At 46.6% G+C, this 27149-nt stretch overlaps 1 protein-coding gene across 6 annotated transcripts in view; it reads right to left on the minus strand.

Annotated features, from left to right (window-relative positions):
- Positions 1-202: 202 nt before the first annotated feature.
- The window catches only part of Npas3 (neuronal PAS domain protein 3), an 825611-nt gene continuing 798664 nt past the window's right edge, over positions 203-27149 (minus strand). For 3 of the 6 annotated variants that reach the window (XM_038337475.1, XM_038337472.1, XM_038337474.1), the window contains 5 exons: positions 24316-24509; positions 20386-20492; positions 6617-6764; positions 3221-3345; positions 203-1548 (listed from right to left, as the gene is read on the minus strand). In XM_038337475.1, the coding sequence (XP_038193403.1) occupies positions 203-1548; positions 3221-3345; positions 6617-6764; positions 20386-20492; positions 24316-24509 (1920 nt within the window). The remainder of the gene's footprint in view (positions 1549-3220; positions 3346-6616; positions 6765-20385; positions 20493-24315; positions 24510-27149) is intronic. The other 3 variants (XM_038337476.1, XM_038337473.1, XM_038337471.1) reach the window with 1 other exon arrangement.

Consider the following 27149-nt stretch of genomic DNA (forward strand, 5'->3'; position numbering starts at 1 on the left):
AATGGCAGGCAACCGGTCATCTGACCCTCTGAAGGCAAAAAATAAACATGTCTTTACAAGAAAGAATAAGTCCAGTGAAAGAAAGAGAGGGGTGGAAGGGGGCCGCCGTGTTGCAAGAAGACGCTGACCTGCTCGAATTCAAAGTGCTAGAATGAAAGGTCTAAATAAAAACGCCGATGATGCCTCGGAGTGGGGCCCCCGCTCAATCCTCCTTGCGCTCCAGAGTCTGTGCCGCGTGGATGCCGTTGCTGTAGACCGGGAAGGGCAGCGTGGAGAAGAGTCCCTCAGCCGTGGTGAACACATTGCCACCCGGCATCTGTGTGAGGCTGGCTGCGCTCACGGCGCCGCCAAATGGTCCTGACATGTTGAGCCGGTGCACGTGGTGGTAGAGCATCTCCATGGGCGTCTTGGGGTCGAGGCCGAAGCCGGGGCTGTTAACGTCCACGAAGTTAACAGCATGCGCGTTGGGTAGCAGGTTGCCCTGCATGGCCAGGGTAACCTCAGCAGGCGCGTAGCGGATGGTGCCCGTGGTGTAGACCCTCTGCGCGGCCGTGCTGGTGGCCGCCAGGGTCCCTGTCACCCGGTGTACCAGAGGAAGCACAACATTGCCCGCTTGCAACCTCTGCAGGGCCTCCAGGTCCCCAGTGTACAGCAAGGAGTTGGACGCACCAGGGCCACCTCCGCCGGCTCCCGCCCCGCCCCCGGGGTGCTTTTCCCGAGGGGATGCCGAGAGTGGGGGCGACAGCGGGTCGGAGGCCACTGGGGCCGTGCTGCTGAACTGAGTCTTGCGGCCAGCCCCGCCATCGGCGCCCGGTGGGGTGAGGACCGAGTCGGGGATGGCCACGTGCAGTGCTCCTACGCTGCTGTTGCCACCACCACTGCCACCCTGGCCCTGAGGGGACGGGAAGTGCTCCGAGTTGGGGGGTTTGGTCATGCTGTACGGGGACTCATTCCTGGAGATCTCCCGGTTGGGCGGGTAGTTCCAGATGCTGCTGTCATTGTCGAAGTTGATGGGTTCGGCGATCTCTGTCTTGATCTTGAGCACCGAGGCGCTGTGCGGCGATGACAGCAGCCGCGGTGGTTCCACCAGGCCAGCGTCCAGGCCCGGGCTGGACGCGCTGGACAGGCGCCGGCGACTGGCGCTGCCACCCTTCTGCCTTTTCCGCCGCCGCTTGCGTTTCTGGTGCTTGCTGGACGCCTGCGCACCCGCCTCGCCCGCGCTGTCCGAGTCCTTGGCGCTGTCCGACGTGAGCGACTCGCAGGGCTGCAGCCGCAGGTCTGCCTCGCTCTCCACGTAGCGCTCCACCTTGATCTGCATGGGGCCCAGCGCGCTGAAGCCATCCTCGGCTGCCTTCGGGTGCTCAAAGTCCGAATGCTCGAAGCTGTCGTCGCTGTCGCGGCTGTCCGGGTTGCTGGAGCTGTGGCCGTCATTGTTGCAGTTCATGTCGTTGTCACATGCACTGCCAGACTTCTTGCGGTCAGGTTCTGGATCTTCGCTGTTCTCGGACTGATTGCCCTTCTCGTCGGACTTTGAGTTCTCGTTGTCCTCTGCGTGAGACCCGCAGGTGGCAGGGGGGCAGGAGGAGGGAGAAAAGACACTGTGTTAGCAGGGCAGCAGATTTTAGCATCTTTAGCGTGAGCCACAGCACCCTCCTGCAAAATGAGAAAGCCCGGGCTTGAGGTTTAGCGGAAGGGGCGGGCCATAGGCCAGCAATACCCGCCCCTTCCGGTAAGCCATCTGCAAAGTCCCACACCTGGTGCTAATGCAGTCCCAGGCCCTGCCCTGTCTATCCAGGTCAGATAATGCCTGTGAACAGATGATTGTTAGGCACAGTCAAGTGTGGGAACTCCTGTGGACACAGCCAGGGAGTCAGATTAACCCGGAATATGGTTTAGGGATATGGAAGACAAGACATTGGAGCGTCAGGTGACTGTTAGAGGTTGTGCTTTCCATTGATGAGCATCTATTTATTATCGAAAACATCACTCTATCTGTGCCCCCCCCCCCCCACGGTATCATTCCCTATTTGACTTGTCTTTTTATTTGTTTCTTTCTTCAGCTATAAGCTCATGATAGTAAGGCGTCTTGTTAACTATATTAACAAGAGACAGGGGAGGGGGCGGCAACGACAAAACTTAACACATTTTAATGACCAGGAAAACAAACTCTACCATAAAGTGCGCCCCCACATCCCAACCTGTGTCCAGAATACAGCCAGCCATTCCTTGTACAGCCCTGGAGTTCGGATGCTCTAAGGACAGCAGGCCGATGGAGGAACCTACTTTCCTCTTTGGAGGGAGAACAGATTTTCTGGCAGCCACAGCCTTGGGAAACTTGAAGGGGGTGGGGTGGGGTGGATGTTGATTTCTTAGGCTTTATCACTTTTAAGGGTAGCAGACTGGGCTAGAACCGTGGGTGAATCCTGTACCCACTCTGGCCTTTATTTCTGCTTTAGCGTTTGTGCAGCTGTAATGGAGATTACATCCCGGGCTCACTGTGTGTCTACAGAAGGGGATTGGAAATGGGAAGAAGACCAAACGTCCTACAGGTTCTGGACTCTTTCTTGCAGTCCATATCTCTTAAGAAGTCTACGTCCTCAGATAACCAGAAACGGGGGAGTATGGACTTGTTAAAATACTTCCAGAAGTAAAAAGTAACAGTCAGGCAACTGAGGAAGTATTTTACTGTATTAGTATTGTATTATGCGGAAGTAGTTTACTGAGGCAAAGGTTCTGGAAATGCATCCTTGGTTATGGATGGTATGGAGTACTGAACAAGACAGATAGATAAAAGTGCATCAAGCCCATGGACTTATATCCTATTTTAGAGGTTCCATCTCATCTTGGTGGGGACTGAACCTTGATTACTCATGGGGCTGGCAGAGATATTCCTGACACTGGCTTCTAGCTGTGGAGCCCTAGTCTGAGTCCTTCTATAGGGATGAGAAGGCTAACATGAAGTGATTAATCTATCCTGTATCTTTATGTAAATTATATATACACATATATGCTACAACATACACATGCATACATACTTATACGTAATATGGATATATACATTATGTGCTTTGAGGAAAATCAGTCAGGAATAACGTACTAGATAGATCTGGCTGTCCAATTAGGCCAGTTGCTAGGCCTCTGACCATGGCCCTCTTGGCTGCTACCCACCCCTTGTGTTTAGACCGGCAGGCCTTAGCTGTAGATCATGGAGAAGTAATACCTGTTATACCTGAGGTGTCTTTAGAGTCTGATTCAGAGTCGGAGGTCTCAGAGGATTCTGAAGTCTTCTCTGGCAAGTGCGGGAGCTGCGCAATGTCCATGGGCGTGTCCTTGTACTCAGGATTGCTGTGGGAAGGAAGACATCCATCAGGAGGGCAGGCATTCGTCATCTCTTAGTCCTTACCCTAAGACTCCTGGAGTTGAGGAAGTTTAGAGGACTAACCAGGAAGTTATTTCTGTGCTCCTCACGGGACTTCTCGCAGAAACTTGGATTGTGCATGCCAGGGTACAGGTGCGCCCTGCCACAATGATTGAATACCCCAAATGCTGCATGAAAGGCGTTAAAAAGCTTTTAAATAATCAGGTACCACTGGGGGCCAGAGAACCATGCGGCTTGATGCTCCTCCTGGCATAACACCTGGGGGCTGGGCCAATGAGAGGAAATCTCAGCGATTCATTCCCACACCACCTGGTGTGTCCTACCGTCTTCTGTGCTTCTAATGAGTTCATTGCCTCAGTACCCTTGCCTTGGCCCCTTGGTGCAACTTCTCAGCTGTTCGGATGGTTCCAATGCTATGGCAGGGGGTGGGGGCTCGGGGGGTGTGAGGGGGCGGGCTGGCGGCAGGCCCTCAGTGCCTAACGATCTGTCAGATGCACAGGTGCATCTTGGGATGCGAGGCTCCCGAACTGTCAGCACACCCATTACAATCAGTTTCGTCTGCTCATGCGGAGTACACCTGTGGCTTGTTAGCTGGGGCTCTGATTGCGGCGGGAGAGGCCCTAACAGAATGGAGCTACACCCATGTACACAAATGTGCTTTATGCTTGTTCTGCTTTTAATCTGGAAATGAGCCTCTTCCGGAAGTGAAATGTTTGGTCCGTTTGAGTTAGCCGTCTTCTGGAAAAGCTGATCCCAGGCGGCCACACTTACGAACAGTAGAGGCTTCTGACCATAACCTCAGGGCACGAGGGAAGCATCTTGCCTCCAAATGGGAAATGCCTCCTCTGTCTTGGACATGGCTGGCCAAGGCGGTGACTACAGATGATTGTGGGCTCATATGCTTCTGAATCCCCCACATTAAGAAGCCACTGTTTTCAAACCACTCTAAAAACTGCAAACGACCCTGGGAGGGTTAATTCACTAAGATGGATTATCAGGCACTTACTCCTTAGTGTGAATCAGCTTTAACAGCACTAGGGTTTTTATAGATAATCAGATGAGACTAATGGTGGGGAGGCAGGCTTGGTACTTTGCAGTCTCTGAGTGTGGAATTCCAGTCAGTGCTCCCAGGGAATGGGCAGAGTGCTCTCAATAGCAGAAGGTGAGCCTGGAGATTGCTTAGGAAAGAATTATCCCTTTTGGCTAAGAAGGTGGGAAAGAAAAGCCAATTTGGGAGTTTTTCTTGTGCCCAGGAATGATTTTCTTCCTAGATTGCCAGCCTCCAGAATGGCACCTATGGCTGGCTTGTGAACTAGGTTTGTCTCATCCCACTGGCATTGGCTTCCTGTAGTCTTGGTGCTATGGGGTCTCCATGATCACTGGTCTCCAGTTCCCGGGAAGTTACTAGTGACCTCAGGGTAGGTCTCCAGGTCTTCTGTAAAAGACCTAACACGCATGAGACCAAGGCTCTGAAGCCTGCAGGCTGGCCTTTCATGCCCAAGTGGCTTTCTTCCTCTCATATGGAACTCGGGGAGATAGAACACCAGGCGCTTAGGGACTGGTACTCATCGACTCTAGCCTAGATTAATGGCGTTGAACCAGTGTCTTCTATTCCTTGCTACTTCTGCCATTGCAGGCAGAGTGGGGAGTCATGTGGCTAATGAGGTAGTCTAAAGTAAATAGTAACCAATAAATACATAAATAAAATAACCAATCTTGTCAAGGAAATAAATAATAACAGGTAAATACATCCCACAGAATTTGAATACCAAACATATAGATGACCTCAGAGCCCTTCAGCATACCAGCATGGTAGACAGACACTGTGTAGCCTTTGGGAATGTTTACCAGTGATTAATCCCTCACAGCCACACCACCACTTCTGCCTAGCAAAAGAGCATCTGTGCATGGGATCTTGTTCAATTTTCTGTTTCTCACAGGAACTTTCATGGTTTTCTGTAGCAGGAATAGTGACTGTTTCGTGGGATGACTTAAAAGGACCCCTTGATGTCAGACCCCATGACAATATCACAACCACAGGGGACAGTCCTCGTGATTATCAAGCTTTGCAGAAAGCCACACACACACACACACACACACACACTTTTACCTTTAGAGAGAATTAAAGAGGTCAAAAAGGAAAAAGAAAAGTAGATAAATGAAAACTCTTATAAGTAGGATCCATTAAGGCCCTCTCCAGAGCAATAATCATTAGTGTCTGATTGATATGCTGTGGGCAGCAAACACATTCATGCCTCCAGTCAAAGGCCAAAGTGTGGGAAACACCAAAGAGCCAGTGTGCCGATGAGTCAAACTGGCTAACAATTCAGCTCCATTTGGCTGTCTCTATGAAAAATGGGACTCAGGTAGTCTTTGTCGAAATTATCAGCCAAAGGGCATCAACGTCCATCCATTAGCTCTACTGGAAGTTTTCCTACTCAGAGCACACATGGATCCTGCTTGGTGCCTTTAGGACAGCAGAGCCCAAAGACTGATGATGGTGGTGGGTGGGAGGCACGCCAAACGTTGTGCTAGCTTTGTGACAGGACTGGTAGTGAACTTTCCAGAAGGCTTGTCCTCAAACTCAAAACCGTCCGGATTGTCAGAATCCCAAAGCAGAATAGACACGGGCAAAGAGAAAGAAAAGGTACCTTACACCAGTGTCTAGGAAGCAGCTGAATTTGAACTGCCATTGATACAAATTTTAAGAGCATAAAACTTGTCTAAGTGCATAGAGTGGCAGGCAAAAAGATTTATTATTATTATTATTATTATTATTACCATAATCATTGTTATTATTTGCACTGAGACTGACAGTGTTTTGGCAAAGTCGTTAATCTTGCTTACTAAAATTTGAGTGCCCAGAGAGCAAAACCATATGCAGAAGACTGAGGGGATGGAATTCCCTGCAGGATCCTCTTGCTTACCTTCCCAGGGGTTGGAGTGCAGAGGCAAAGGCTATGTAGGAGCTAGGGAGATGTTTTCTGTCTAGACTGCAGCTGCAGGCATCTTTCCTGGGTGGGACGTGGACCAGGAAAGGATGCCAGTTTCTCTAGAGCTCCCCAAAGACTGGCAACCCAAGATTTCCTGAGCTTCGATCTTCTCCCATTTCTTTGAATTTTGGGGGAAGAAGAGCAGACTACCCACGTCCCGAGAAAAGATGGCACCCATGACGTTTCAGCTATTAACCAGTGTGCGCAGTTTATAACCGAGAGAGAAACAAAACAGGAAAGATACCTAAGAAGATAATTCACCCAGATGATGTTCTTCTCGTTTGCGTTCTTAGCATTGATCGCTATGGTGGCACTTGACTGTATCCAGATGTAGCCTCCATTTTTCTGCATCCAGCGATAGTACTTGGTCACACATTGACCCTTATTCAGCACTGGTAGGGTAAAGTGGGGGGCGGGAGAAAACAAAACAGAAGGCATAGTATTAAGATTGCCACAGAACGATTTTCATCTCTGCCCAACCTCAGACCAAATCCAGGGGAGTCCAGGGTCTGCCTGACTTAAGATGCCATTAGCACAAATGAAGTCAGCGTCTCGCTGGAGCAGCAGCTGCCCAGCTAGGGTTCCTGGCATTTGTAGTGAGCCTCTATTCCCTTCTGGCAGCCATGGTGTGGAAGGGAGAATAGAAGGCCTACTAATCTTTTTTGGCTCAGAGCACACCTAATGTGGTGTGGATACTGTTGGTAGGTTTAGCATCAGATGGTAAGGAAGGCAAATCTGTGTATGATTTATGCATAGCTTCGAGTTGCCCTCTTTGAGATTCTGGATATTTGAACGGCTCTGAAGATGCCTAACCCCCTCTGTCTTTGATCATTCCCCTTCAGCCCGAGCAATATCAACCCGTGTCCTTAGCCATCTGTTCCTTTTGATCTGTCTCACAGAATTTATAGTCCTTGGATGAACTAAATTTACATTGGTCAGCCGGGGTAAACTGGTGAGACGGCAGAAGGTTAGAACAAAATAAATCCCCCAGTCAGTCAGAGAGAGACACTGGCTCTTGACGACTTGAGCCAAACAGAGTGATGATCCCACGCAGCCACTGAAATACGGCGCAAAACGAGGACCAAGTGAAAACGTTCAGTCACGTGTACCGGTTGGTGCCTTTAAATGCCCGCTGTAAAATGCAGATTTTAAAAACGACACTTTAACCAGAGTCTTGCCAAGTTAAAACAGATTTGATTTGTATCTGGGTTCTCCTGAGCTATTAAAAGGGGAAACTGCAGTAAATCATCCCCGAAATAAAGTGCTTCGGATGGGAATGGTTCCAGAGTATGCAGGTAAGGCTCTGCCCTTAGGACTTGGAAGACCGCTGCTCCCCGCGCTCCCCCCTCCCGCAGCGCACCAGCCTGGCAGCCACTAGAGGGCAGTGCACACTCGTCTACATGACCCACTTTTGGCATGTCCTTGTCTCCGTCTGCTAAAATGAGAAGCCCCAAACTGCTGTAATAAATTTGGCTAAATTAGCTGCTAAATGGTTATCTCAAGTAATATGTATTTGCATTAATCATCTTGCTCTAAACCAGAACAAGCCAGAGTCCTAAAGACGTAGTAAATTCATATTGTCCATTTAATTACGGCTAATAAGTGCTTCATATACAATAGTTTCATGAAGTACATTTTGATTTTTTTTTTTGGGGGGGGATGTGGATGGGGAAAGGGAATCACTTTGGAAAAGAACAAGGTCTTGGGCTGTTGAAACTCTTCCTGCCTCTGGAAGTGGCCACAAATCAAACCTCCACGGACCGTGTCTATAAGCAGACAGGCTTCCGTGCTTTTGTCTACTCTTCCCCCCCCCCAATATGCTAAATGGATGGCTGTAAAATTTAATAATTATGTCTTCGCTGTTGCTTGAAAAAGCCCTGATGAATGCTTCACACGGTGGCAAGTTTTGTTCTAAAGCTGCCACACCGTGCAGGGCTCCGGAGGGCCGGGGACTGTCACCTTCCCTTGGTGGCCAGCCTCTACAGGTAGCATTGTGTGTTCCTTTTGTTGGGGTCTGTAAGTTCTGCTATTCTGCATGCATGGCTTCCCAGGCTACAAAACTCCTAGTGGAGGCAGAAAGCAGTGAGGTGCCAGGCGTACCACACGGCTCTTCTGTCAAGCCACTGTCGCATACAGCACGGTGTGCCTTTATTCAGATCCTCTCAGCCTGGTTAACTACTAATTGAGGACAGTGGCTTATGCAGTTCTTCACAGAGGAAATCACCATACTTCAATCTGGTTGGTGATATAATTCTATATGCTTTGTAACCAGAATAAAGAAGACCTCATCACGGTTTTAGTAATTTTGAACAAAGACCAAAAGACTAAGAAATCTTTTTGAAGAATCACATGAAAAAAAATTTGTTGAATCAGCAGGCTAGGCTGGCACGGCCTTGGAGGTGGGGGGGTGCTTTGGGCCAGAATGGAACAGAACAGGCAACAAACAAACAACAGAAAACCCCAAATCCAGAGAGGACTGAAAGGGGTGAGTGAAGAAAGAAATTGGAAGATCAAGTTAAAATGTAAAGGGTAACAGATCTCTGCCTTTTCTTCCTTAAAACGCCCGCCTCCCAGTCAGTTATCAGATAAGGGCCTACGAAGAGCGGATGCGAGGCCATCTTTTTAAGATGGGGTATGATGGCTTTGTCTGCTGAAGGGCATTTGGTAAGATGATAAATACACATGTATTAGGAACAATGAGTACATTAAAGCAGGCTTGGGAATGCTTAGCCGAGAAAGAAACCCTGAATGAAAAGGAGGCAGAGAGGTGAGTTTTGATGTGGAGGAGGCCAGGCAGGGGCTGGGAAGCAAGAGTTTCCTCCTTTTGGAGCCAGGGAGCGTTGTGACTGCCCTTGGGCCACTGTGGTGAATACTGAGGAGTGGGTTGCAGAGTTGCTGGAGCACAGCTGAAGACAGGCATTCTCTGGGTCCTAACTGTGCCCTGGGCTAGTCTTTAACAAACAGAATCTTTCAAGGGCCAGCATCTTCCCATGGTCTTCAATCATGACTTGTAGATTGGTGTTTTCTGAATGAGTGAGACCTCCACGTGTCGTTGGAATTCAGAGAAGACCGAGAAAACCAAGGTGGACCGAAGTGTTGCCCAGGTTGCTTTTGTTTTAAAGTTCACATCAAAGACGTCACCGCCATGTCTTCTTTGTCTGAATCAGGAATATTTTTTGCTCACATCTTCTTACAGCATATAAATTTATAACTTTGGGATGAAGCTTATTTCTTGGGAAAAAAACATACTGGCAAATCAGTTGGATCATTCCAGCTGTGCTAGAGGCAGGATCTGACGGCTTTTCCTGAGCTCATGTGGTCCTAATCAGCTCAAGAAGAAAAGCCACGTTGGTACCAGTTTGAAAGAGATTTTTAGTGTGTAATAAATTAGAGAACTTGAAAAATACAAGAAAAAAACCCTCTCTTGATTCTCTGCTATCTAGCAGCTGCTGTTGTTATTTCTGAGCTGTAGGTTTAAACAGTAGGGAGAAATAAAGGGATATTTAGGTTAGTCCTCTTCACAAAGTCCCTTTTGTGGAGAAACCCAGAATAAGTATAATATAACTTGGTCGATATGACAGTCCTTAAAAGCAGTTAACTGGCTAGGCAGTGGTGGCACACACCTTTAATCCCAGCTCTTGGGAGGCAGACAGGTGGATCTCTGTGAGTTCGAGGCCAGCCTGGTCTACAGAGCAAGTTCCAGGACAGCCAGGGAGGGCTACACAGAGAAACCTTGTCTCAAAAGCAAAACAAAGACTTCTCATCAAGTCAATAAACCCTGGGGTATGTTCACAGCACATGCTGAAACAAGAAAGAAGCAGAGGGAGAGGAAAAACACATCGATTAAGGCTTTTTTTAATCACAACTTTGAGATACGGGCTGAGTACTGCTGACACATGACCTGGCATCATCCTTGTGCCTTGTTCTAAAGTTTACATTCTGCCATCAAGATTCTTGGGTTGAATTGACTGATCACATCAAAACATCTTTAGAGTTATGTCTTTTAAGGGTATATGGTGAAGTATTAGTTTTTGTTTTAAAATCTCAGTGAATTTCAATGGCCTTTTCTTAGATTCTTCCTTCCTTCCTTCCTTCCTTCCTTCCTTCCTTCCTTCCTTCCTTCCTTCCTTCCTTCCTTCCTTTCTTCTCTCTCTCTCTGTCTCTCTCTCTCTCTGTCTCTCTCTGTCTCTCTCTCTCTTTTTCTCAAAGTGTCTATGAAGATACAGGGAGGAGAAACAGGTTTGCCTAGGTTTTCTCAGGATGGTCCAGGCACTCTTCTCTTCTTTATTACTCCTGGTCTAAGCTGGCTCCAGTGGCCTCTGTTCTGTGGGAACACTGCCCGCCACCCCACCTTCCTTCCACACTGAAGGCTCCTTAGGGTTACAAACTGTGTCTTGAGACAGCTGAGCCTGCACTTGGGTGAAGAACCCAGTGGGAACAGTCTAGGTCCTCGTGGTTGAGGCCTACCCACCTAGCAATTAAGGAACCACCACTGAAGGGCTGTTTGACTAGTTAAAAATGCTACCCTATGCCTAATTGGAAAACGGGTGGCAAACATACTCTAAAGCCAACTGTGAAGTGCTTGCATTTCTAAACATGTGACCTTTGATAACAAATACCTCCCCTTAAATGAAAGACGGGATGATAATATTTATTGAACGTCTTTTTAAAATGACACATGATCTCTTGACTTAGGACCACAGGCTGGCATACAAGAAAGTTATGTTTGTCAATAATAGTCTCATTTTACTCTAAACTCCACAAACGTTGTTGGTGTGGGGTATATCTGTGTCCCAGCACACGGTTCCCAACAGAAGGATTTAAGTATTTCTTTGGGAAAAACTTTGTCCCCAGACATGGACAATGACATGATTCTAGTGTCTGCGGCAGGGATATCATTCTGTTAGTAAATTCAAACATATCAGTGCAAATGTGCCTCCAGAAATATGAAGAGGAGAGAGAGAGCGCGTGAGAGCGCTGGAGTCTGAATAACGAGGTAGCTATGTCTCAGGAAGAAGGGAGCGGTGGAATGGGGTCTGATGGAGCCCTTGTTTAGCACAGCACCCCACAAAAGGACATTTAGCGGTCTGCATATGCATTCAAAAGCTCCAGTACTTGGTGCTTTCAGGTAAGTATAGAATAACTAGGAAACTGTGAGCTCATCGGAGAGACCACACTTCACACAGCTGAACAAAGAGCTTCATTATCATCCAGGCAACAGGGGGATGCCTGCAACTGCGGGACCTTACCCCCTCACTGAGCTACCCTCCTCAATAGCTGTGCAGCTGAGACACTGGCGCCGTTTGCACGGAACTCAAGGATGATTTCTGAATGCATTGAAGTTGCGGGGGAGGAGAGAGAGAGAGAGAGAGAGAGAGAGAGAGAGAGAGAGAGAGAGAGAGAGAGAGAGAGAGAGAGAGAGAGAGAGAATATGTGTTTAAGTAAGAGAGCATGTGCTAACATCATGCTTTCTACTTAATACCACAGTTGGGTGCTTAGCTGCGGCCACTGGTTTTCTCTCTACATTCACAAAACTGGCAGATGAAACATGAAAAAGAATACTGACTCTTTAATCTCTGCTTCTTCACCCAAGGCCCAAGGCAGGCTGACAGGGAACTTCATTCTGGAAACAGACTTTTTGAAAAAAAAAAAAAAAATTCTGGATGACTTTTTTCCTCTGCTTTTGAGAACTGTAAGCTACTGGAGAATGAACCCGACGCAGGCTTAAAACAAGAACAAATTTCTTTATCTAAAAAGTGAAAGTCCTTGATGCTTACAGGAAGGTCATTGTTAAAATCCATGGGAGTCACAGCACTGTAGCTGGAGACTGTGTTAAGAGTTTTATTTACTTGCGATGGAGACAGTTTTTTTTTTTTTTTTTTTATTAGAATTCCTCAGAGCATCACCTGAGGCTTTGATGCCAGGCACACTTTTCCTATGAATTTTGCAATTAGTGAACTAGCTATGTCTTAGATGGCAAACATCCACAAATTGGTTTTTTTGTTCCTCTCCTCTTTTGTAAATCTGTGTGCTGAGCAATATTTGGTAGCACTGACTGGGGTTTGATATTTGATGGGAGTGCCAAGCTTAGAGACAAGGACCCGTGGCTGTCCTATGAAATGACTACACATCAGATATGGATCCCCTCTAACACACTAACGACAGGCCCTGCCTGAGCTGCTATCTGTGGTTTAAACCCCAGAAGAGGTGTTGTCCTCTCGCCCTGCCAATTGATAGATCATTATTAACTGCTAATATTGAATCATGCAGAAAACTTTGCGTCGATTTAGGACAGGTCAAATTGTGCAGTTTAAAAAATAAATTTCCCATCCTCTTCATGATGATGTACTGAATTGGAGGCCAAGGTTTTTAAGCACTGTTGGCATCAATGTGGTGTTCTCAGACAGAGTGAGTCAAAGGAATGGTGGTGGGAGCCACCGCTGAGATCTTAGAGTTTATTCTGAAATTTTTATGTGGGCAGGAGTTCTACCTGCGTGTATGTGTGTGCACCACATGTATGTCTGGTGTCCATGGATCAGCTGGGATTGGAGTTATAGACAGCTGGTTATGATTCATCAGGTGATCCCCCCCGGAAAAAGCAGCAAGTGTTATTAACCTCTGCACCAACTCTCAGAGTTTTCTCAAGCTGTTTTTAGTCCAACTAGGGGGTTTCAGTGCTACTCATTCCTGCCCCTTTCAACCTACAATAGTGAAGGATGGCTTTGTATTCCAGCCTCTATACCTTTCGTTTTGAATAGATTCGCCGTCTAAGGAGAAGCAGCGAGCTCTTCAGCATGGCATCAAGAAAGGATTCTGGCTATGAATGAGGGAAATGGTAGCACCAGGAAGGCTTTTTTTGGGAGTGCTTTACTGTGTGTTAGGTGGAAGGAGATTATGGTAAACAAAGTCTGTCCACAGGCCTGCCCACTGATGGGCAGTGCTGTCTGTCAATTAGTGCTCATTAATCCCCGCCCCTAACACTGGCAACTGACCTCGGGGAGGAGTCACTAGTGTGAAGATGGCTGAAAAGTTTTCTTCAGTCTTCAACAGGGATTCCTCTCCAGCTGTCTCTAAAGGGAGCGAGGCGTCTAGTTTTCTCCATCAGGTTATAATGGTGATAACGACATGGGAAATGGCATGGCACATCTGCTAAAATGATGTAGGCTGGGTCAGGCCCTCCCCTTCCAAGGATTAGAGGTTTAGAGACTCAAGGTAAAAAGGGGCAGAGGGGATGACGACATGTTGAATTGGAACCGTCTTCATAAAAAAGCTTAGGGGTGTGGGGCACAGATGTTCTGCATTACAAATCAGCTATACTTCATTTATCTGATACTTTCTCATGAAAACGTTCCCCCATCCTGCGGTCATCGCTAGTTGTCCACTGAACGGACCCTGCCCCTCCCTTCTGGATAGCAGAACTCTGTTTTATGTCTTTCTGGCCTACTCCAAAGTACTGCGGGGAGGATGATAAGCCTTTAACCACAAATAGGATGAGAAGCCTGTCTAAACCACAAATAGTGATTCCATCCTTGGCCAGGGTGTGACTTAGGTATGGGCATGGCGGTAGAAGAACAAGGAGACACAGGTGTGCTTCTCTCACCGGGTGGGAGGCTCTGGGAATGCCTGTCTTCTCAAAAATGAACACACCAGTGATTAACCATTTCCTGAAGTACTGCTTGATGGGAATGGGAGCTACTTACTTGATCACGAGGACATAATCCAGATAGTTACAAAGGAAGTTTGTCATTTCGCTTCTGTTTCTATCCCATGTAACGAGGTATGTTGTAGTTGGCTATGCCCCTCCCCAAAACTCCATGAAGCCAGACAGAATGTGGGCATTGACTGGGAGGGGTTAGTTAACCTCATAAGTGTAGACAAACTGTTGGATGCCAGCCACATACAATGGATTAAATTCCATGTTGTTCAGCTGGACCTAAACACATTTTAAAGGACCTTTCCCAATAAGCAGGCTATCATTTTAAGGAAAATGGAAAGATAATGCACACAAGATCAAGAATAGGTCATAGGATAAAAAAGTGATGGGGTTGACCTAGGTGGAATGGATGATTTAGAAGTATTGATTTTTTTTTTTCTGAATCATGTCTTATAGGAGTAATGGGTTATTTTTGCTGTTGTTGAATTAAAAGAAAATCACAACAGAAGCAGCTATTTGAGTGATAATAAAGGCCAGGAATCCACTGGAGAATTGAATTGATCAGTCAAATCAAAGTTGTAGTTCACTTTCCAGGGAGAGAGATTTTGTATCCCACGCCTCCCTATAGCTGTCTCCTCCAGAAATGTCCTTGGTACCCCTGTTTCTCCTGCCATTGTGGCTTCCACTATCATCTTTCTAGGGCTAGGGAACATGTGCCTGTGTGCCTCGCCTGGGGCTGCTTCTCCATCTTCCTTTGGATGCCCCCACCTCTGTCACCTCTATATTTTATTCATGCATTTAATAGTCTTTTTGTTACATATTCAGACTTGGCTGTCTTATGCTGTCTTCCCCACTTTGAACCCCTTATTTTTGAAACCTCCTAGTAATACCACAAGGTGGTGTATATGGTAAGGAGTCAGGAACGCTACACGAAGGGAAGCAGGGAAAATGCCCCAACGAAATTAAGTATTCATAGAAAAATAGTACCCTGGAAGAAACACCCATGATTTCCTTTTCCTTCGCAAGCTGGGTGGTATCATTACTTTTAACATAATGCAAATACTATGTATGCTTGTATGTGTACTGCAAGCATGAGATGCCTGCTGAGGTCAGAAGAGGGCATTGGAGACCTGGAAACTAGAGTTACAGATGGTTGTGAGTCACCATGTGGGTGCTGGGAACCAAACCCAGGTCCTCCGCAAGAGTAGCAAGTGCTTCTAGCCACAAAGTCGTCTCTCCAGTCCTAGTTCATATCATTTTTTTAAAAAGTCAAACGGACTGGGGTACTGCCAGAATTACCCCGTCACTCCGCTATTGCCAACAAAACCAGTCCAGAGCTAGAGAAAAGTGAACGTCAGGTGCGCAGCTGGTTTGGATTTACCAATCACTGACTGCTGATTGATACCAGCGTGGTCAGTTGGATCCGCAGTGTGAGGGGAGTCGGCAAGTGATCGGATACAACAAACCCTGGATTCTGTCGCAGTAAATCTGGCATTGGCTGAAGTCTTGCACATCTACAAGCTCCTCACGCACGTCCACCCTGCTCCTGAACGGGGTGACAAGTGGACAGGCGCTAGGCTGCTGGGCAGGCCAATTTGCTGGTCCTGTTCCCTGTGTTGACCTGCCATGGGCTTGCGAAGCCATATCAGCATTGCTCCCAAAAGAAAGATTCAAACTGCTGACTCTCATTCATTCCTGCCTAGAAATCTGGATTTCTCCTGCTGCCGTGACAAGTCTCTGCAGCTAACGGACAGGCTGCGGTGGAGGCTGGCGTGGCTCCCGGAAGAAGGGCAGCCCCTGCAGCAGCGATTCAATGGGTTTTCTTCCATGGGAATTTTTATATGTGTAAGGGAGAAGAGGAAAAAAATTCTTCTGCTTTGGGGAAAAGTCCAGGCAAAGGCCAGGTTGTAGCAAAATCCCTGATGATGCCAGCCCAGGAGAAACGCTGAGGTGCGAAAACTGCAGAAAGCCCCTGGTGCAGTCTGTATGTGGCTCACCCATCAAACTAACTTTCCTTCCTTCCTTCCTTCCTTCCTTCCTTCCTTCCTTCCTTCCTTCCTTCCCTGGCTTGCAGCTTCCTTGCCTGTGAGCCATGGCTGCATATCCAAATCAACAATTAAATCCCCCCTTTGTTTGTGTGGCAGATGACAAATGCATGGAAGACATCTTGTGTTGCCTAGGCAAGCAGGGCACTTACTTTGATTGATGCTCAGTTGTAGAAAAAAAATGAGCTGGGAAGGAATTACAATGGAGGGCCTGCAGACTGGAAGGGGATATACTAATTAGTCCTGCATTAAGCAGTCTGCTTGCATTTGGCGATGGGATGCCTTCAGGAGGGAAGTGTAGGGGTTATTGATGCAGAGCAGCATGGAATGCATTATGCCAGGTAGCTGTATATTCATTTTGCTAAAAAATGTATCAAGAAGCAAACACTTTGGCTACCGTGTATTTTTTTTTTTTTAAACACTCACCCTCAAGTATATTGGGTCAGCCAAGCTTTTTCTCTCTACTTGGTCCTGTAGGCCAAGGGGCAGCCCTTTTGTTTTCCCTGAAAAGACTTCCAGAGTTTCTTTTTCATCCTCGGTAAGGTACTAGGGAGGCGAAGCTGCTACCTTATCTACAGTTCATGTTTCTCTTCTCTAAATCCTACTGCAGAGTCTTGAGTCTTGTTGGTGGAACAACAACGTCACAGGTGGAGAAAGACACGCCCCTGTCTGAGGCTGTAGAGGGTTTTTGATGTGACCCAGGACAAAGACGATGGGGGGTATTGAGACAAACAGCCCAGACTGTAGGAAAAGGCTTTATTACATAGGAATAAAGGCCACACAAAGCCCATGCCTGTGTAGGTCTTAGAAGTCCCTGTTTTAGGTCACAGGCAGAAGGAGTGTTTTGTGCTGAAACATCTCATAATTCAAGGGTGACCCAGATGCTCTAGGTAGCTGGAATATGTGATCTAAGGGGCACGAGTGGTCATCTCTAGGTCACTGTCTCCTGAGCAATGGAAGACTAGAGGGCAGTGCAGAGAGAAAAGTCCCCAAATAAGCACTGCCATATGCAGTTTAAAATTCAAACCTTGAAATGCTGATTTAGTTCATTTGACGTGAAGAACCAGTGAAACGGGGCTTACTGAAGAGAAGGCACAGAGGTCTTTTGTCACGGTGGGAAAAAACAGACTTGGGACTCCCTTGACTTCAGAGCCACAGTCACTAGGTAAACTAAACATCAATTCCTGGTAATCCTCTCGCCTCAGCCTCTCTGCAGGATTACAGATAGGAGCCACCAGACCCCGCTAACACTGGGACTCTGTTTGTGGAGATCCGTCTAGCGCACACCAGGCACCTTGAACTTGCCCAGTGGGAAGCAGGTGGTCCTGCATTCTAGGCTCCTTTTCCGAGTCGTCTAATCCTGGTGCAGCCGAGATTTCTCTTCACTGTTCTGAATCTAGGGACAAGTTCATTCATGGATTTATAGATACCAATGCTGAGAAACGATGCCAACGATAAAGATAGGATTTCTAGTCCTCAAAGACAGCTGAGCCCCCTTTTCTTTAAGCTTTAGCTATGACTCAGAGTATAAGACAGATATCAGAATGTCTGAAGTATGATCAGATGTCGGAACCCGCCTTCCACAGACAGAGCAGGAACTGTGCCAATAGCTCTAGGAAGAAAAGCTAAATAGTTAATGTGGTTTATTTTTTAACCATCTCTTTGTTTTAGAATTCTATCTTATTCTTGAACTGATTCTCTGTCACTGTGACCTTCTCCTGCCAGGAAGGCACAGTTGAGGCCTCCTTCAGTAATAGCCCAGGGCTTTGGACAAGCAAGATGCTGTGCTGGCTCCTTGCCTTTTCTTCCAGTGTTTACACAACCCTGACTTATTACATGCTCTGTCATTTTGTTACTGGGCTGGCTTTGGTCTGAGGATTAGGTAAACATCAGACATTCCATCACACGATTTTAAACTCAATCTTACTTTATAATGATGTTAATGTTTATTGTACCAAGCGAGATGCATTTGTATATTCCAGCATCTTATTTCAGTCACAGAACGCAAAACCTGACATTGGAATCGGCTTGATGTGTGTGTGTGTGTGTGTGTGTTTGTGTGTGTGATTGAAGATATTAAGCGCTACACGAACATTGGAATTTCAATCTGATTAGGATCAAAATTCTGCAGGATCAAAACACTCCTTTTCCTCCCCCTACAGTTTGACTAATTGTGCGCTACTTGACATTGTGGGGTTACTCCACAGCATGACAGCTAAGTATGTGAAGTGTATTTTGCTGTGCAGAATCATCAGCGCCTTCTATTTGTTTTTCATGTATTTAAGGTTATTAAAAGAACTCAAGATGAGAAGTCGTGTGTGCGCGTTAAAAGTATGAACTCAATCATTGTTAGGCTAAATCATAAAGCAATAGCCAGTAAGTCAATATCAAGTAATGAAAAAAAAATCTCAGAATTTGAGAGCATACCTTCTCTGTTTATTAGCTCGCGAGACAGCAGAGAAATCAGAACTGCGCTGTGGTGGATGGAGGGGTGGTTTATTTCCCTGCACTTTGAAATGACTCTGGCTACTGGAACAAGACAAGAGTGGGTGGGATGCCAGGAAGCGTATTTGCTGGAGACTTTTGCCTTTGGGGAAGGCATGAGCTGCATGGCCCTGCGTTCCCCGGGAACTGTATTTCTTCAAGCTCTGTATCAATTCTGAGAGACGCAACATGGTGTCGTCAAAATAAAGCCCACGGATGACAAAGTTCTTTTCAAATCAGCAGCGGGTTTTGGAATTTAGACCTTAATTAAGGCTCTCAGATGAGAAAGAACCGCCTGCTTCAGCCCTCCCCCAAAATGGGGGGGGGCATTGTCTTGAAAACAGTATTTTCATTTTTTAAAAAGTCGGTACGCCTGGCCTGTGGTGTTCCAGAAATACCACTGGTCCCTTCAGAGACCTGTAGTTTCTAAATTTTTCCTGAATCCCCAACAAACAAAGAACCTGATGTTTCTGTTCAGGAAAGAGCATCATTTTCTCCCCCCAATTAATTGAAGAGCCATCTGCTTCTGTGATACATAACACCCATTTGTTCTTAGCCACAAGTGTGTTTCCTGACTCCCCGGTGAGCAATATCAAGGCACGTGCCCAGCTTCAGGAGGAGACTGGACTAGAGAGCAGCCATGGTCAGGCTGGGCCCAGAGGCACAGGATCTGACACTGACTTCAGTCTCATGCCAGTTTTGCTAATGTAGAGTTCTAAACACAGTACCACGGTGTTGTCCACGTAGAGACTTGCTTGGGCTAGCTGAGTCTCCGTCAGGCTCTGAACCGCTGAGCTGAAAGTGAAGAACTGATTGCAAAAGGCTGGCTATCTGGGGGAGTAGCTCTCCTCAGCTGTGACAGGAAGGGGCAAAGACTCCCGTGCTGGTCTTGGTGACAAAAGACCTCCATCTTGAACTGGACTACGTCATGGGTAGGGCTTCTGAACTGTGTAGAACCTTCCAAGAATGTAGCTGACAGAGCTGGTCTTTCAGGAAGTCTGTAGAATGGTCATATTCTTGGAGGAGGGAACTTCCACCAGTTCCCAGCTTCCTGAACCTCTTCTGCAGAAACAGGCTGGCATACTCTGAGAGAAACCCGCATGTCGAGTCCGTATATGAGCTGTTGCTTAGACTCCACCAGAGCGCGGCTGCTCTTGACTCTCTTATTACAGAAGGTCCCTGTGAGTTCAGTCTGAGGTGTGGAGCCCAGAGCAAGACTCAAAGAGCAAACAAACACCAGTTTCTTACTCCCAGGAGTGGAAATGAGTTAACTTAAGGCTCCTCCGTGTGAGCCTCTTTCGAGAAAGACACTGCTCTTGACAGGTGTTGTGGTCTTGTGATGTGTTCTGTCCCTGCCCTGCAGGACTATGCCCTTACCCAGTTTTCGCAGCTTAGGCAAGTAGGCATTTTTACGAGGCTCTGGCCTATTTGAACTTGTCTTCGACTGTGTCTGGTTTGAAACCGAAACCACAAATTTCAAAGTGGAAATTGCTGTCTAGAAAATGAAGGGGTCAAGGAGGCGTTTTAGACGGAGGTTCTTTCTCTCTACTTCCTGCGAGAGACAGCACAGAGACCACACAATTCTAGAGGAATGCCTAGAGATGGCAGAATTTCCTGCGCCCAAGGCCCAGCTTTCAATATAAGGCCAATGCCAGTTGCAATTATAGATATCTCACTTTCTCCCATGGGGTGGCAGTCATTTCAGATACAGACAGGAGACATGAAGGGGCAGGTCAGCACCGAGCCCCATGACGTCAGAGACAGACAGACAGACAAATGGACAGACGGATGACATATATCTGGGCTACATCCCCTTAGAGGGGTACTTACAGTCCAGGTGACTGTGCCTGATGCCTTCCACATCCTCGGCATGGATGAAGTGGTAACATCGTTTCCCTACGATGTCTACAGGGGTCAGGTCCATGTAATCACTAATCCTGCAAAAAGAACAACCCAGATTGGAACCCAGAAAGCAGGAAGCTAGAGAGACTGTCAAATAATGCACGATCTAACCACATTTTCATCACGCCAAGTACCTCTGAGCATGAGGCACTCCGAGCAAACGCTCTCAGCAGAGAAGATTATCTCTGTGGCAGATAACAACATTTTTCAAAATTTGGATATGTGCTAGATCAAGCAATTGCATTTAAGTAATTAGGTAGGTTTTTCCTTGGCATCAGAACGCACATTCAGACAACGTAATTCCATGAAATTATTGAGGAACTGTAACAATGCAGGATCCTCATTACAAGCCAAGATAATTCAAGGTTACATAATAAAATAAAAACATGTTATGTTTATACCGAATGATTAGAGACACCTTTCATTTAAGCAGATTGGTCTACTGTTGGGTATTTCCATGAAAAAGGGATTCAACTGCTTCTTGGCACAAAGTCCAAATTGGCATTTCAAGGGATATAATTTAAATGCCGAGACATACAGATGCCTGGGGGTATTATCTTTTTTAGTCTCAGTCATTTGGGAGCTCGGCTTTCACTCCTGGCTCTTTTAACTGGTGCTTTGTGGTCGATGCTACACAGAAACTTTTAAACCATTCCAGCAGCTTCTTCTGGGCCTGCACTTGACAGTGTGTGTGTGTGTGTGTGTGTGTGTGTGTGTGTGTGTGTATACGAGTGCCTACCCGCTGTCCTCAGGCAGGGCACAGGAAAACAGAACCCACACTATAAAGCATGAAGGGGGCTCTGCCTTTTTTTATATATAGCCATGTATAAAATGCCTGTTACCTGCTGTATTATTCATTTTGGTTGGTAAAAGATAGATTTCGTTTAACTTAATTTTATAGTCCCTTTAAAATTACTTATGACATAGGATCTATTCACATGTAGAGCAAATATTTGGAAATGTCACCTTTAAGAGACATGAGATTAGTCCTGGGAAACTATGCCTGACCCACAGGATAGGGAACTAAGAAGGAACAAAAAGGCCATGGAGTCAGCTGGACATGGTGGCACATGCCTGTAAACCTTCCGGCAGAGGCAGGGGGATCTTTGTGAGTTTAGATCTAGCCCGGTCTACACAGTGAGTCCCAGTACAGCCTAAATAGTTAGCTAAATAGTGAGGCCTTTCTTGAAGACAAACAAACAAAAACAAAATAAAGATAAATAAGTAAATAAACGCTTTGGGGTGTCATTAAAATGTACTACTCCATGTAGTGAGTAGATTTCTCAATGTCTAGTGATCGGGATGACCTTTCCGACAAAACTAGAATTCGTAGCAAGAGAAGATTCCTTGGGGGATGGAAAGATGATTGGTTGCTTTGTTTGTGAGCTTTTGCTTCCCAGGGATAGTTAACATGCCTTTCTGCAACAAAAGGGAATCAGGATGTCACTAAAAGACGTTCTTGGCGTCTGTGGCATTTGCCAGTTTCTGAAAGCATTAGATGTTAGCTTTGTCCTGGGCCATCCTAAGGACTGCACAAGAATCGCCATGGAGCAAGCTTACTTTCTAGTTAACAATTTCCTAATTAAATAATAAACCCTTGGAAAAAGCCAGAAAAAGAAAAGTTAACTTTGGTCAACTCTTGATTTGGATGAACACCTTCCAAAAATCAGGATCAAGTTCTAAAAATAGACTAGAGTCTGTTGTGGTGAACGCCGTCAGTTCAGTAGCAGAGGACTTTCTTAGTAAACACCCAGGAGTGACAGGCCGGGAGCCGGGCAGGCCAGAAGCAGACCTGTCCTTCCCCTGTCCTTGTTCCCTCACCTGTAAATAACTTCAGGACTTGGTGGGGAGAGTCATGAATGGAATGGGATTAGCAAGGCCCCGAGTTTGGCAGCTTTTCTGTAAGGCAAATATGCAATTTCCCCTCAATAAAGGACTTTTTCAGAATTGCTGTCTTCTTCATTTGGGGAAGAATTATGCATTGTTTTGGTTAATGGAGTGTTCTTTTTTTCTTTTTTCTTTTTTTTTTTTTTTTAAGGAAAAAGCTAAGAGCAGGTCACAGAAAATAATCTCAATTGCTAGACTGGGATATTGAAAGCTTGTTTAAAAAAAAATGAGTCACTTGAGCACAGCAATGAAAACTAGTGACATTCTGAGATACGACAGCTGTGGGAATTTTGGCAGGTGAGTGGAGGCAGGTTTCTGGAGGGTTCTGAGGTGTGTCCATCTTCTGGCAACCCGTCTCCCTTTCGTTGGTCTCTTCCACTCTCACATCTTAACTTAGAGACTAATGGCTTTGTAAAACCTCACTGTGTTCATCCAGTGTGTGTATACATGAAGAGGTCCCCTCAGAGGGACCTTACCATTTACTCTGCCACTGAAGGAAAACAGGACAATGGGAGCCCTCACGGCATGTGGCTTAAGTCAGGGACTTGTGAATCCTCCCTCTCCAAAAACAAGCTGGCCAGGCTGACAGGAGCAGTGATAATACTTACCTCAGAGAGCAGGCGGAAATGGGGCTGTGGGGTGACTAGCAGATGTGTGGGCCAGCAGGTGCAGACAGAGTGGGTGCAGACGCCCACTCCCGCTAATCCTTCCATCTGGCTAACTTGTCTTTCCTGACATCCCGTGTCCCCACTAGAACACCCGTGGCACACCCAAGTGGACAATCACAGTGAAGATTTTGTAAGTGCCAACAGACCTGGAGCATGGTTAGAATTACTTACTGCAAAACAGTGGCATCCGCAACACTGTCTGCCCCATTGAGCCTCAGAGCTCAGGGAAATTCTTTCCTATGGCTGGAAACAGACCATTCCTGAAGTGATCTCGGCTTGTGGCTTTAGTAGCCCTTCCCAGTGGACTGGGTAGACGCAGGTGCTTTCGAACCTTCCTCTTAGCTAGTGTCTGGAGAGGTCAATTACCCAAGCCACTTGACCATTCTGTTTTGCTGTTTCCCCTCTGAAGGCATTCCCAGGGCTCAGAGGACATACATTGCCTCCAAACCTGACAACCGTCTATGGCTCCGAAGCTTCTTCCCTCAGCTCCGTTGGTGGTTGTCCGGGTAGAGCCAGGGGATGGGCAGTTTTGCCGTGCTGCTTTCCCAAGACTGATGCACAGGTAGCCCCCAGTCCTCCCATCTCTCTGCTTCCCGAGTCTCTCCTCACGTCTGTCAGATGGGCTGGTGACTTCTAGGTGAAAGGCCAGTAAGGTGCACCATCTCCCATCTCTGTCCCTTGCTTTGTGCTTCATGGAAAAAGTGAACTTTCAAGCCAAAGGCTAAAAAGTCCTTTTTGTAAAAGCTCAGTCTTGGGGAAGAACTGGCAACTCATTTCTAGGATGAGTCATCTTTTTTTTTTTAATTGATAAAAGAGAAATCGTCGCATGACAAAGTTTTATTTAATACCCTTGCCAATTCCTTTTGCGGCAGATTTCCTCTGGGGCACTTGGGTTCTCATCTGTCCTATGGTGTGTCTGGGAGAATACTGCCCGTCAGATGCAGGGCCCTTGAATTAGTGGGAAGCAGGTCACCCAGAGGCATCGGAGATGCCTTTTACTGCATCATTCTGCCAACAGCATCTCAGCCCTGCTCTCTACTTGGGTCCTCAGCCAAAATGGGCCTTTCTAGCGGATGGATGCCTGGGTATCCCAATTCATTCACTTGTTGTCCCAAATGGAAGTCAGGGAAGCAATGTAAATTTTAAATAAAAAGCATGTTTGGTGTCAGTCCAAGCAGCCATTAAAAACAAGATCAGGGTTTAATGTGCCTCCCTGGGAAAGTAAAAATCTTCCAGGCAGCCAAAAGCAAACCTTCACCAATGGGAAGTGTGCAATGGGCAGATGAAAAAGAAACCAAAGTACCTATTTTCACAGTAAATGATATTGAGGTCCATGTTTACTCGAGTGACAAACATATGGCAGTCAATTCTGACTTCATTGATTGTAGGGGGAGGCAAGGCGTGAGCCACCACCACGAGACCCATGATTTGGCTGGGGACCGTCCTCCCATGGGACAACGACACTCTGAGGCGAAGCCGGCCTGTTATGTGAATCACCTGGAAAAAAAAAAAAAGTACAGGACACCAGTCAGACGTACATCCCACAAGTACAGTTTTTTTCTCCCAAAGAAGGAAAAATCTCATCAGAAAAAACAATGCGAGGTTGTACCTTCTATAGCATAGCGGCTGTCAGCGTGGCCTCGATATGCTCATGGTGAAGCATTAATACATACTACTTGCCTTTTCCAGATAGCATCGTTATAGAGCTGTGCTGTTATTTTAAGGACCCCTCCCCCAACATATATATAGGAAATTCATCTTCACATCATAGGCCTAAAATGCTGAACACTGAGCTAGCTGCAGAAGGAAATGTTTGAATTATTAGCCCTTGTTAGTAAAAGATGTCCTTCTCTCTCTGATTTTGCCGTGAGAGAGATCGCATGCCCATCTGCTTTCTGGAATTCGTGACTCATGGATTTCCTTCATTCAGAAAATTCAGTGAGTTTTACAAGAGTCAGACTGAGGGCGAAGGCATAAATGGATCCTCTTGGTGACAGACATTTCTCAATGGGCAATACCAGGTGACCAGGAGTTCTGCGACTGGGTGGGTGTCAGGGGAGGCTAGCCCATGATGCAGTCCATGAGTTCACATTCAGCAAAGTCAGGAAGATGCACACCGTATTTGTGGCATCTCGGGATGTACTTGCTTAGGAACTCCGGGCAGGATTGTTTGGTTTATGAGCCGAAGTGTACACACCACCCAGAATCAGCAGAGGAGACCCACAGGGGCAGCTTTAGGAATGATGCATTAGACAAAGCCATAAATGGGTGAAGACCATGAAGGGATTCTATGCTGTGCTTTGAGAAAGTAGATAGAAATGGGGTGTGTGTCGGGGCTTGGGAACGCACGAGCACACGCGCATGCCAACTCTTGCAGCATTCTGAGGTCCCTGTTGTGTGTGGGATCATCTGAAACAAGGCCAAACAAGAGACTCCCGGGCTTCGCTCTACAAGGAGTCCTGTTCAGTGGCTGAGTTTCCACGTCTTCCTTGCTCTCCAAATCCATCACAGAGCATCACACCTCTCAAGATTCCACATTTGCTCCCTCACCGTGAGGAAGCAAAGTGGGTTGTAGAGTCCCCTCTCCTTGCTTTGCTTTGCTCCTCCAGAACAATACACGACCATCTGGAGTCTGCTCTCCTTCCCAGGGGCTCGGCCAGCAATTCCTTTTCCATTTTTTTTTTTTTTTTTTGCTTCTCTTAAGTTATTCTGTTTTCCAAAAGCAATGCACACTCCTGTCAGTCAGGAAGCGGGATCAAAGCTTCCGGGGCTGCCCTTCAGAGTCCTGGCTGTTGTAAATAATGCCTCTCTCTGTCACCCTTCACATGAGCGCCCAGAGCTCAGGAGCGGGAGACACCAGCCAGGAGGATTATTTAGGTTATTTCAGCAGCGGCTTTTCGACCACCCACATTTGAAGTTGAGTAAATTCATACTTAATGCACCTTAGCTTTAAGCTTTGGTCAGATGAGCCACTTTATGAATATTTGAAACCGTTCCTGGAGGCAAGGGTGCTAAAACACCATCAGAGACACACATTTTTTATTTTATTTTATTTGCAAGACCTCATTAACTAATAAAGAAATAGCTAAAAGAAACAGGATTAACTTCACAGGATGGGTGTTGCAGCCCCGTCCTCCTCCCAGCTAGGCTTACATAGATGCTCATTTATCATGATCTGTCTCGTTTTATCAGGAAAACTCAGCCTCACAGAAACGAAGATCTATAAATGCTCAGAAAAACACACCCAGAGATGATATGCCAAATAATTCCCGCTTGATATTCTAAATCAAAGTAATTTCAGGGTATCGGGGCTGGAGAGCATTTAGGGAAGGCAGATGAGGAGGTGCTCCTGCATTGCCTTTGCCTGTCCCTGAGCTCCAAGCTTGACTGTGGTCATCGCCCTCTTGGAGGAAGGACAAAGCAGGGTCCAGCTGGGTCTAGACTAGCAGTGACCTGATTCTCCTACCCGAGGCAAGTCACTCAGCCTCCCTGGGTCTCATCCTCCCCCCACAGGGAAATGGGACTAACAGTGACTATACCACAGTGGAATTCTGAAAATAAAGGAAGGGGTTGGCACAGATGCTCTATAATCGGTAAAGGATCCTTTGATGTTTAAATGCTACCTTTACCTTTAACATAAAGCAATAAAGGACCAAATAGCTATTTAGTGTTGGCCAAATACCTTATTTTTAGATAGATTATAACATTTCACATCTGGATCAAAATATGAATTTTCCTGTTCTTTGGTGAAAGTCTGGGAAATCCATTGCCTGCCCAGTGGCTCGGCTTAGAAACAGTGAGTTGCCTGGAGCCTAGGATTCTGGGTCTCGTGCGAGTGGTCACTTGAGCACCATTGTACCCGATTTTTTTTTAAAATGTCAATACTTTTACTGAATGAAGCATTAGAATTACATGCCAGATGGCAGCTTGCTGCTTCCCTAAGTCAAGTCGACGATGAATCTTCAGGACCATTTTCCTTAGAACCCGAAGCTCATATTGCCGAGCAGTTCTGGGGTTGCTGCACAAATTATGCAGGAAAGAGAAGAGAGAGAGGGGGCAGGATTGAAAGGAATTCTTTTGGATCCCATGATTAAATTTTAGGATTAAGCTAATATGTCTTGCCAAACCTATTTCATA

Source organism: Arvicola amphibius, chromosome 7 (genome assembly GCF_903992535.2).
Source record: "Arvicola amphibius chromosome 7, mArvAmp1.2, whole genome shotgun sequence".
NCBI classification, from domain to species: Eukaryota; Metazoa; Chordata; class Mammalia; order Rodentia; family Cricetidae; genus Arvicola; species Arvicola amphibius.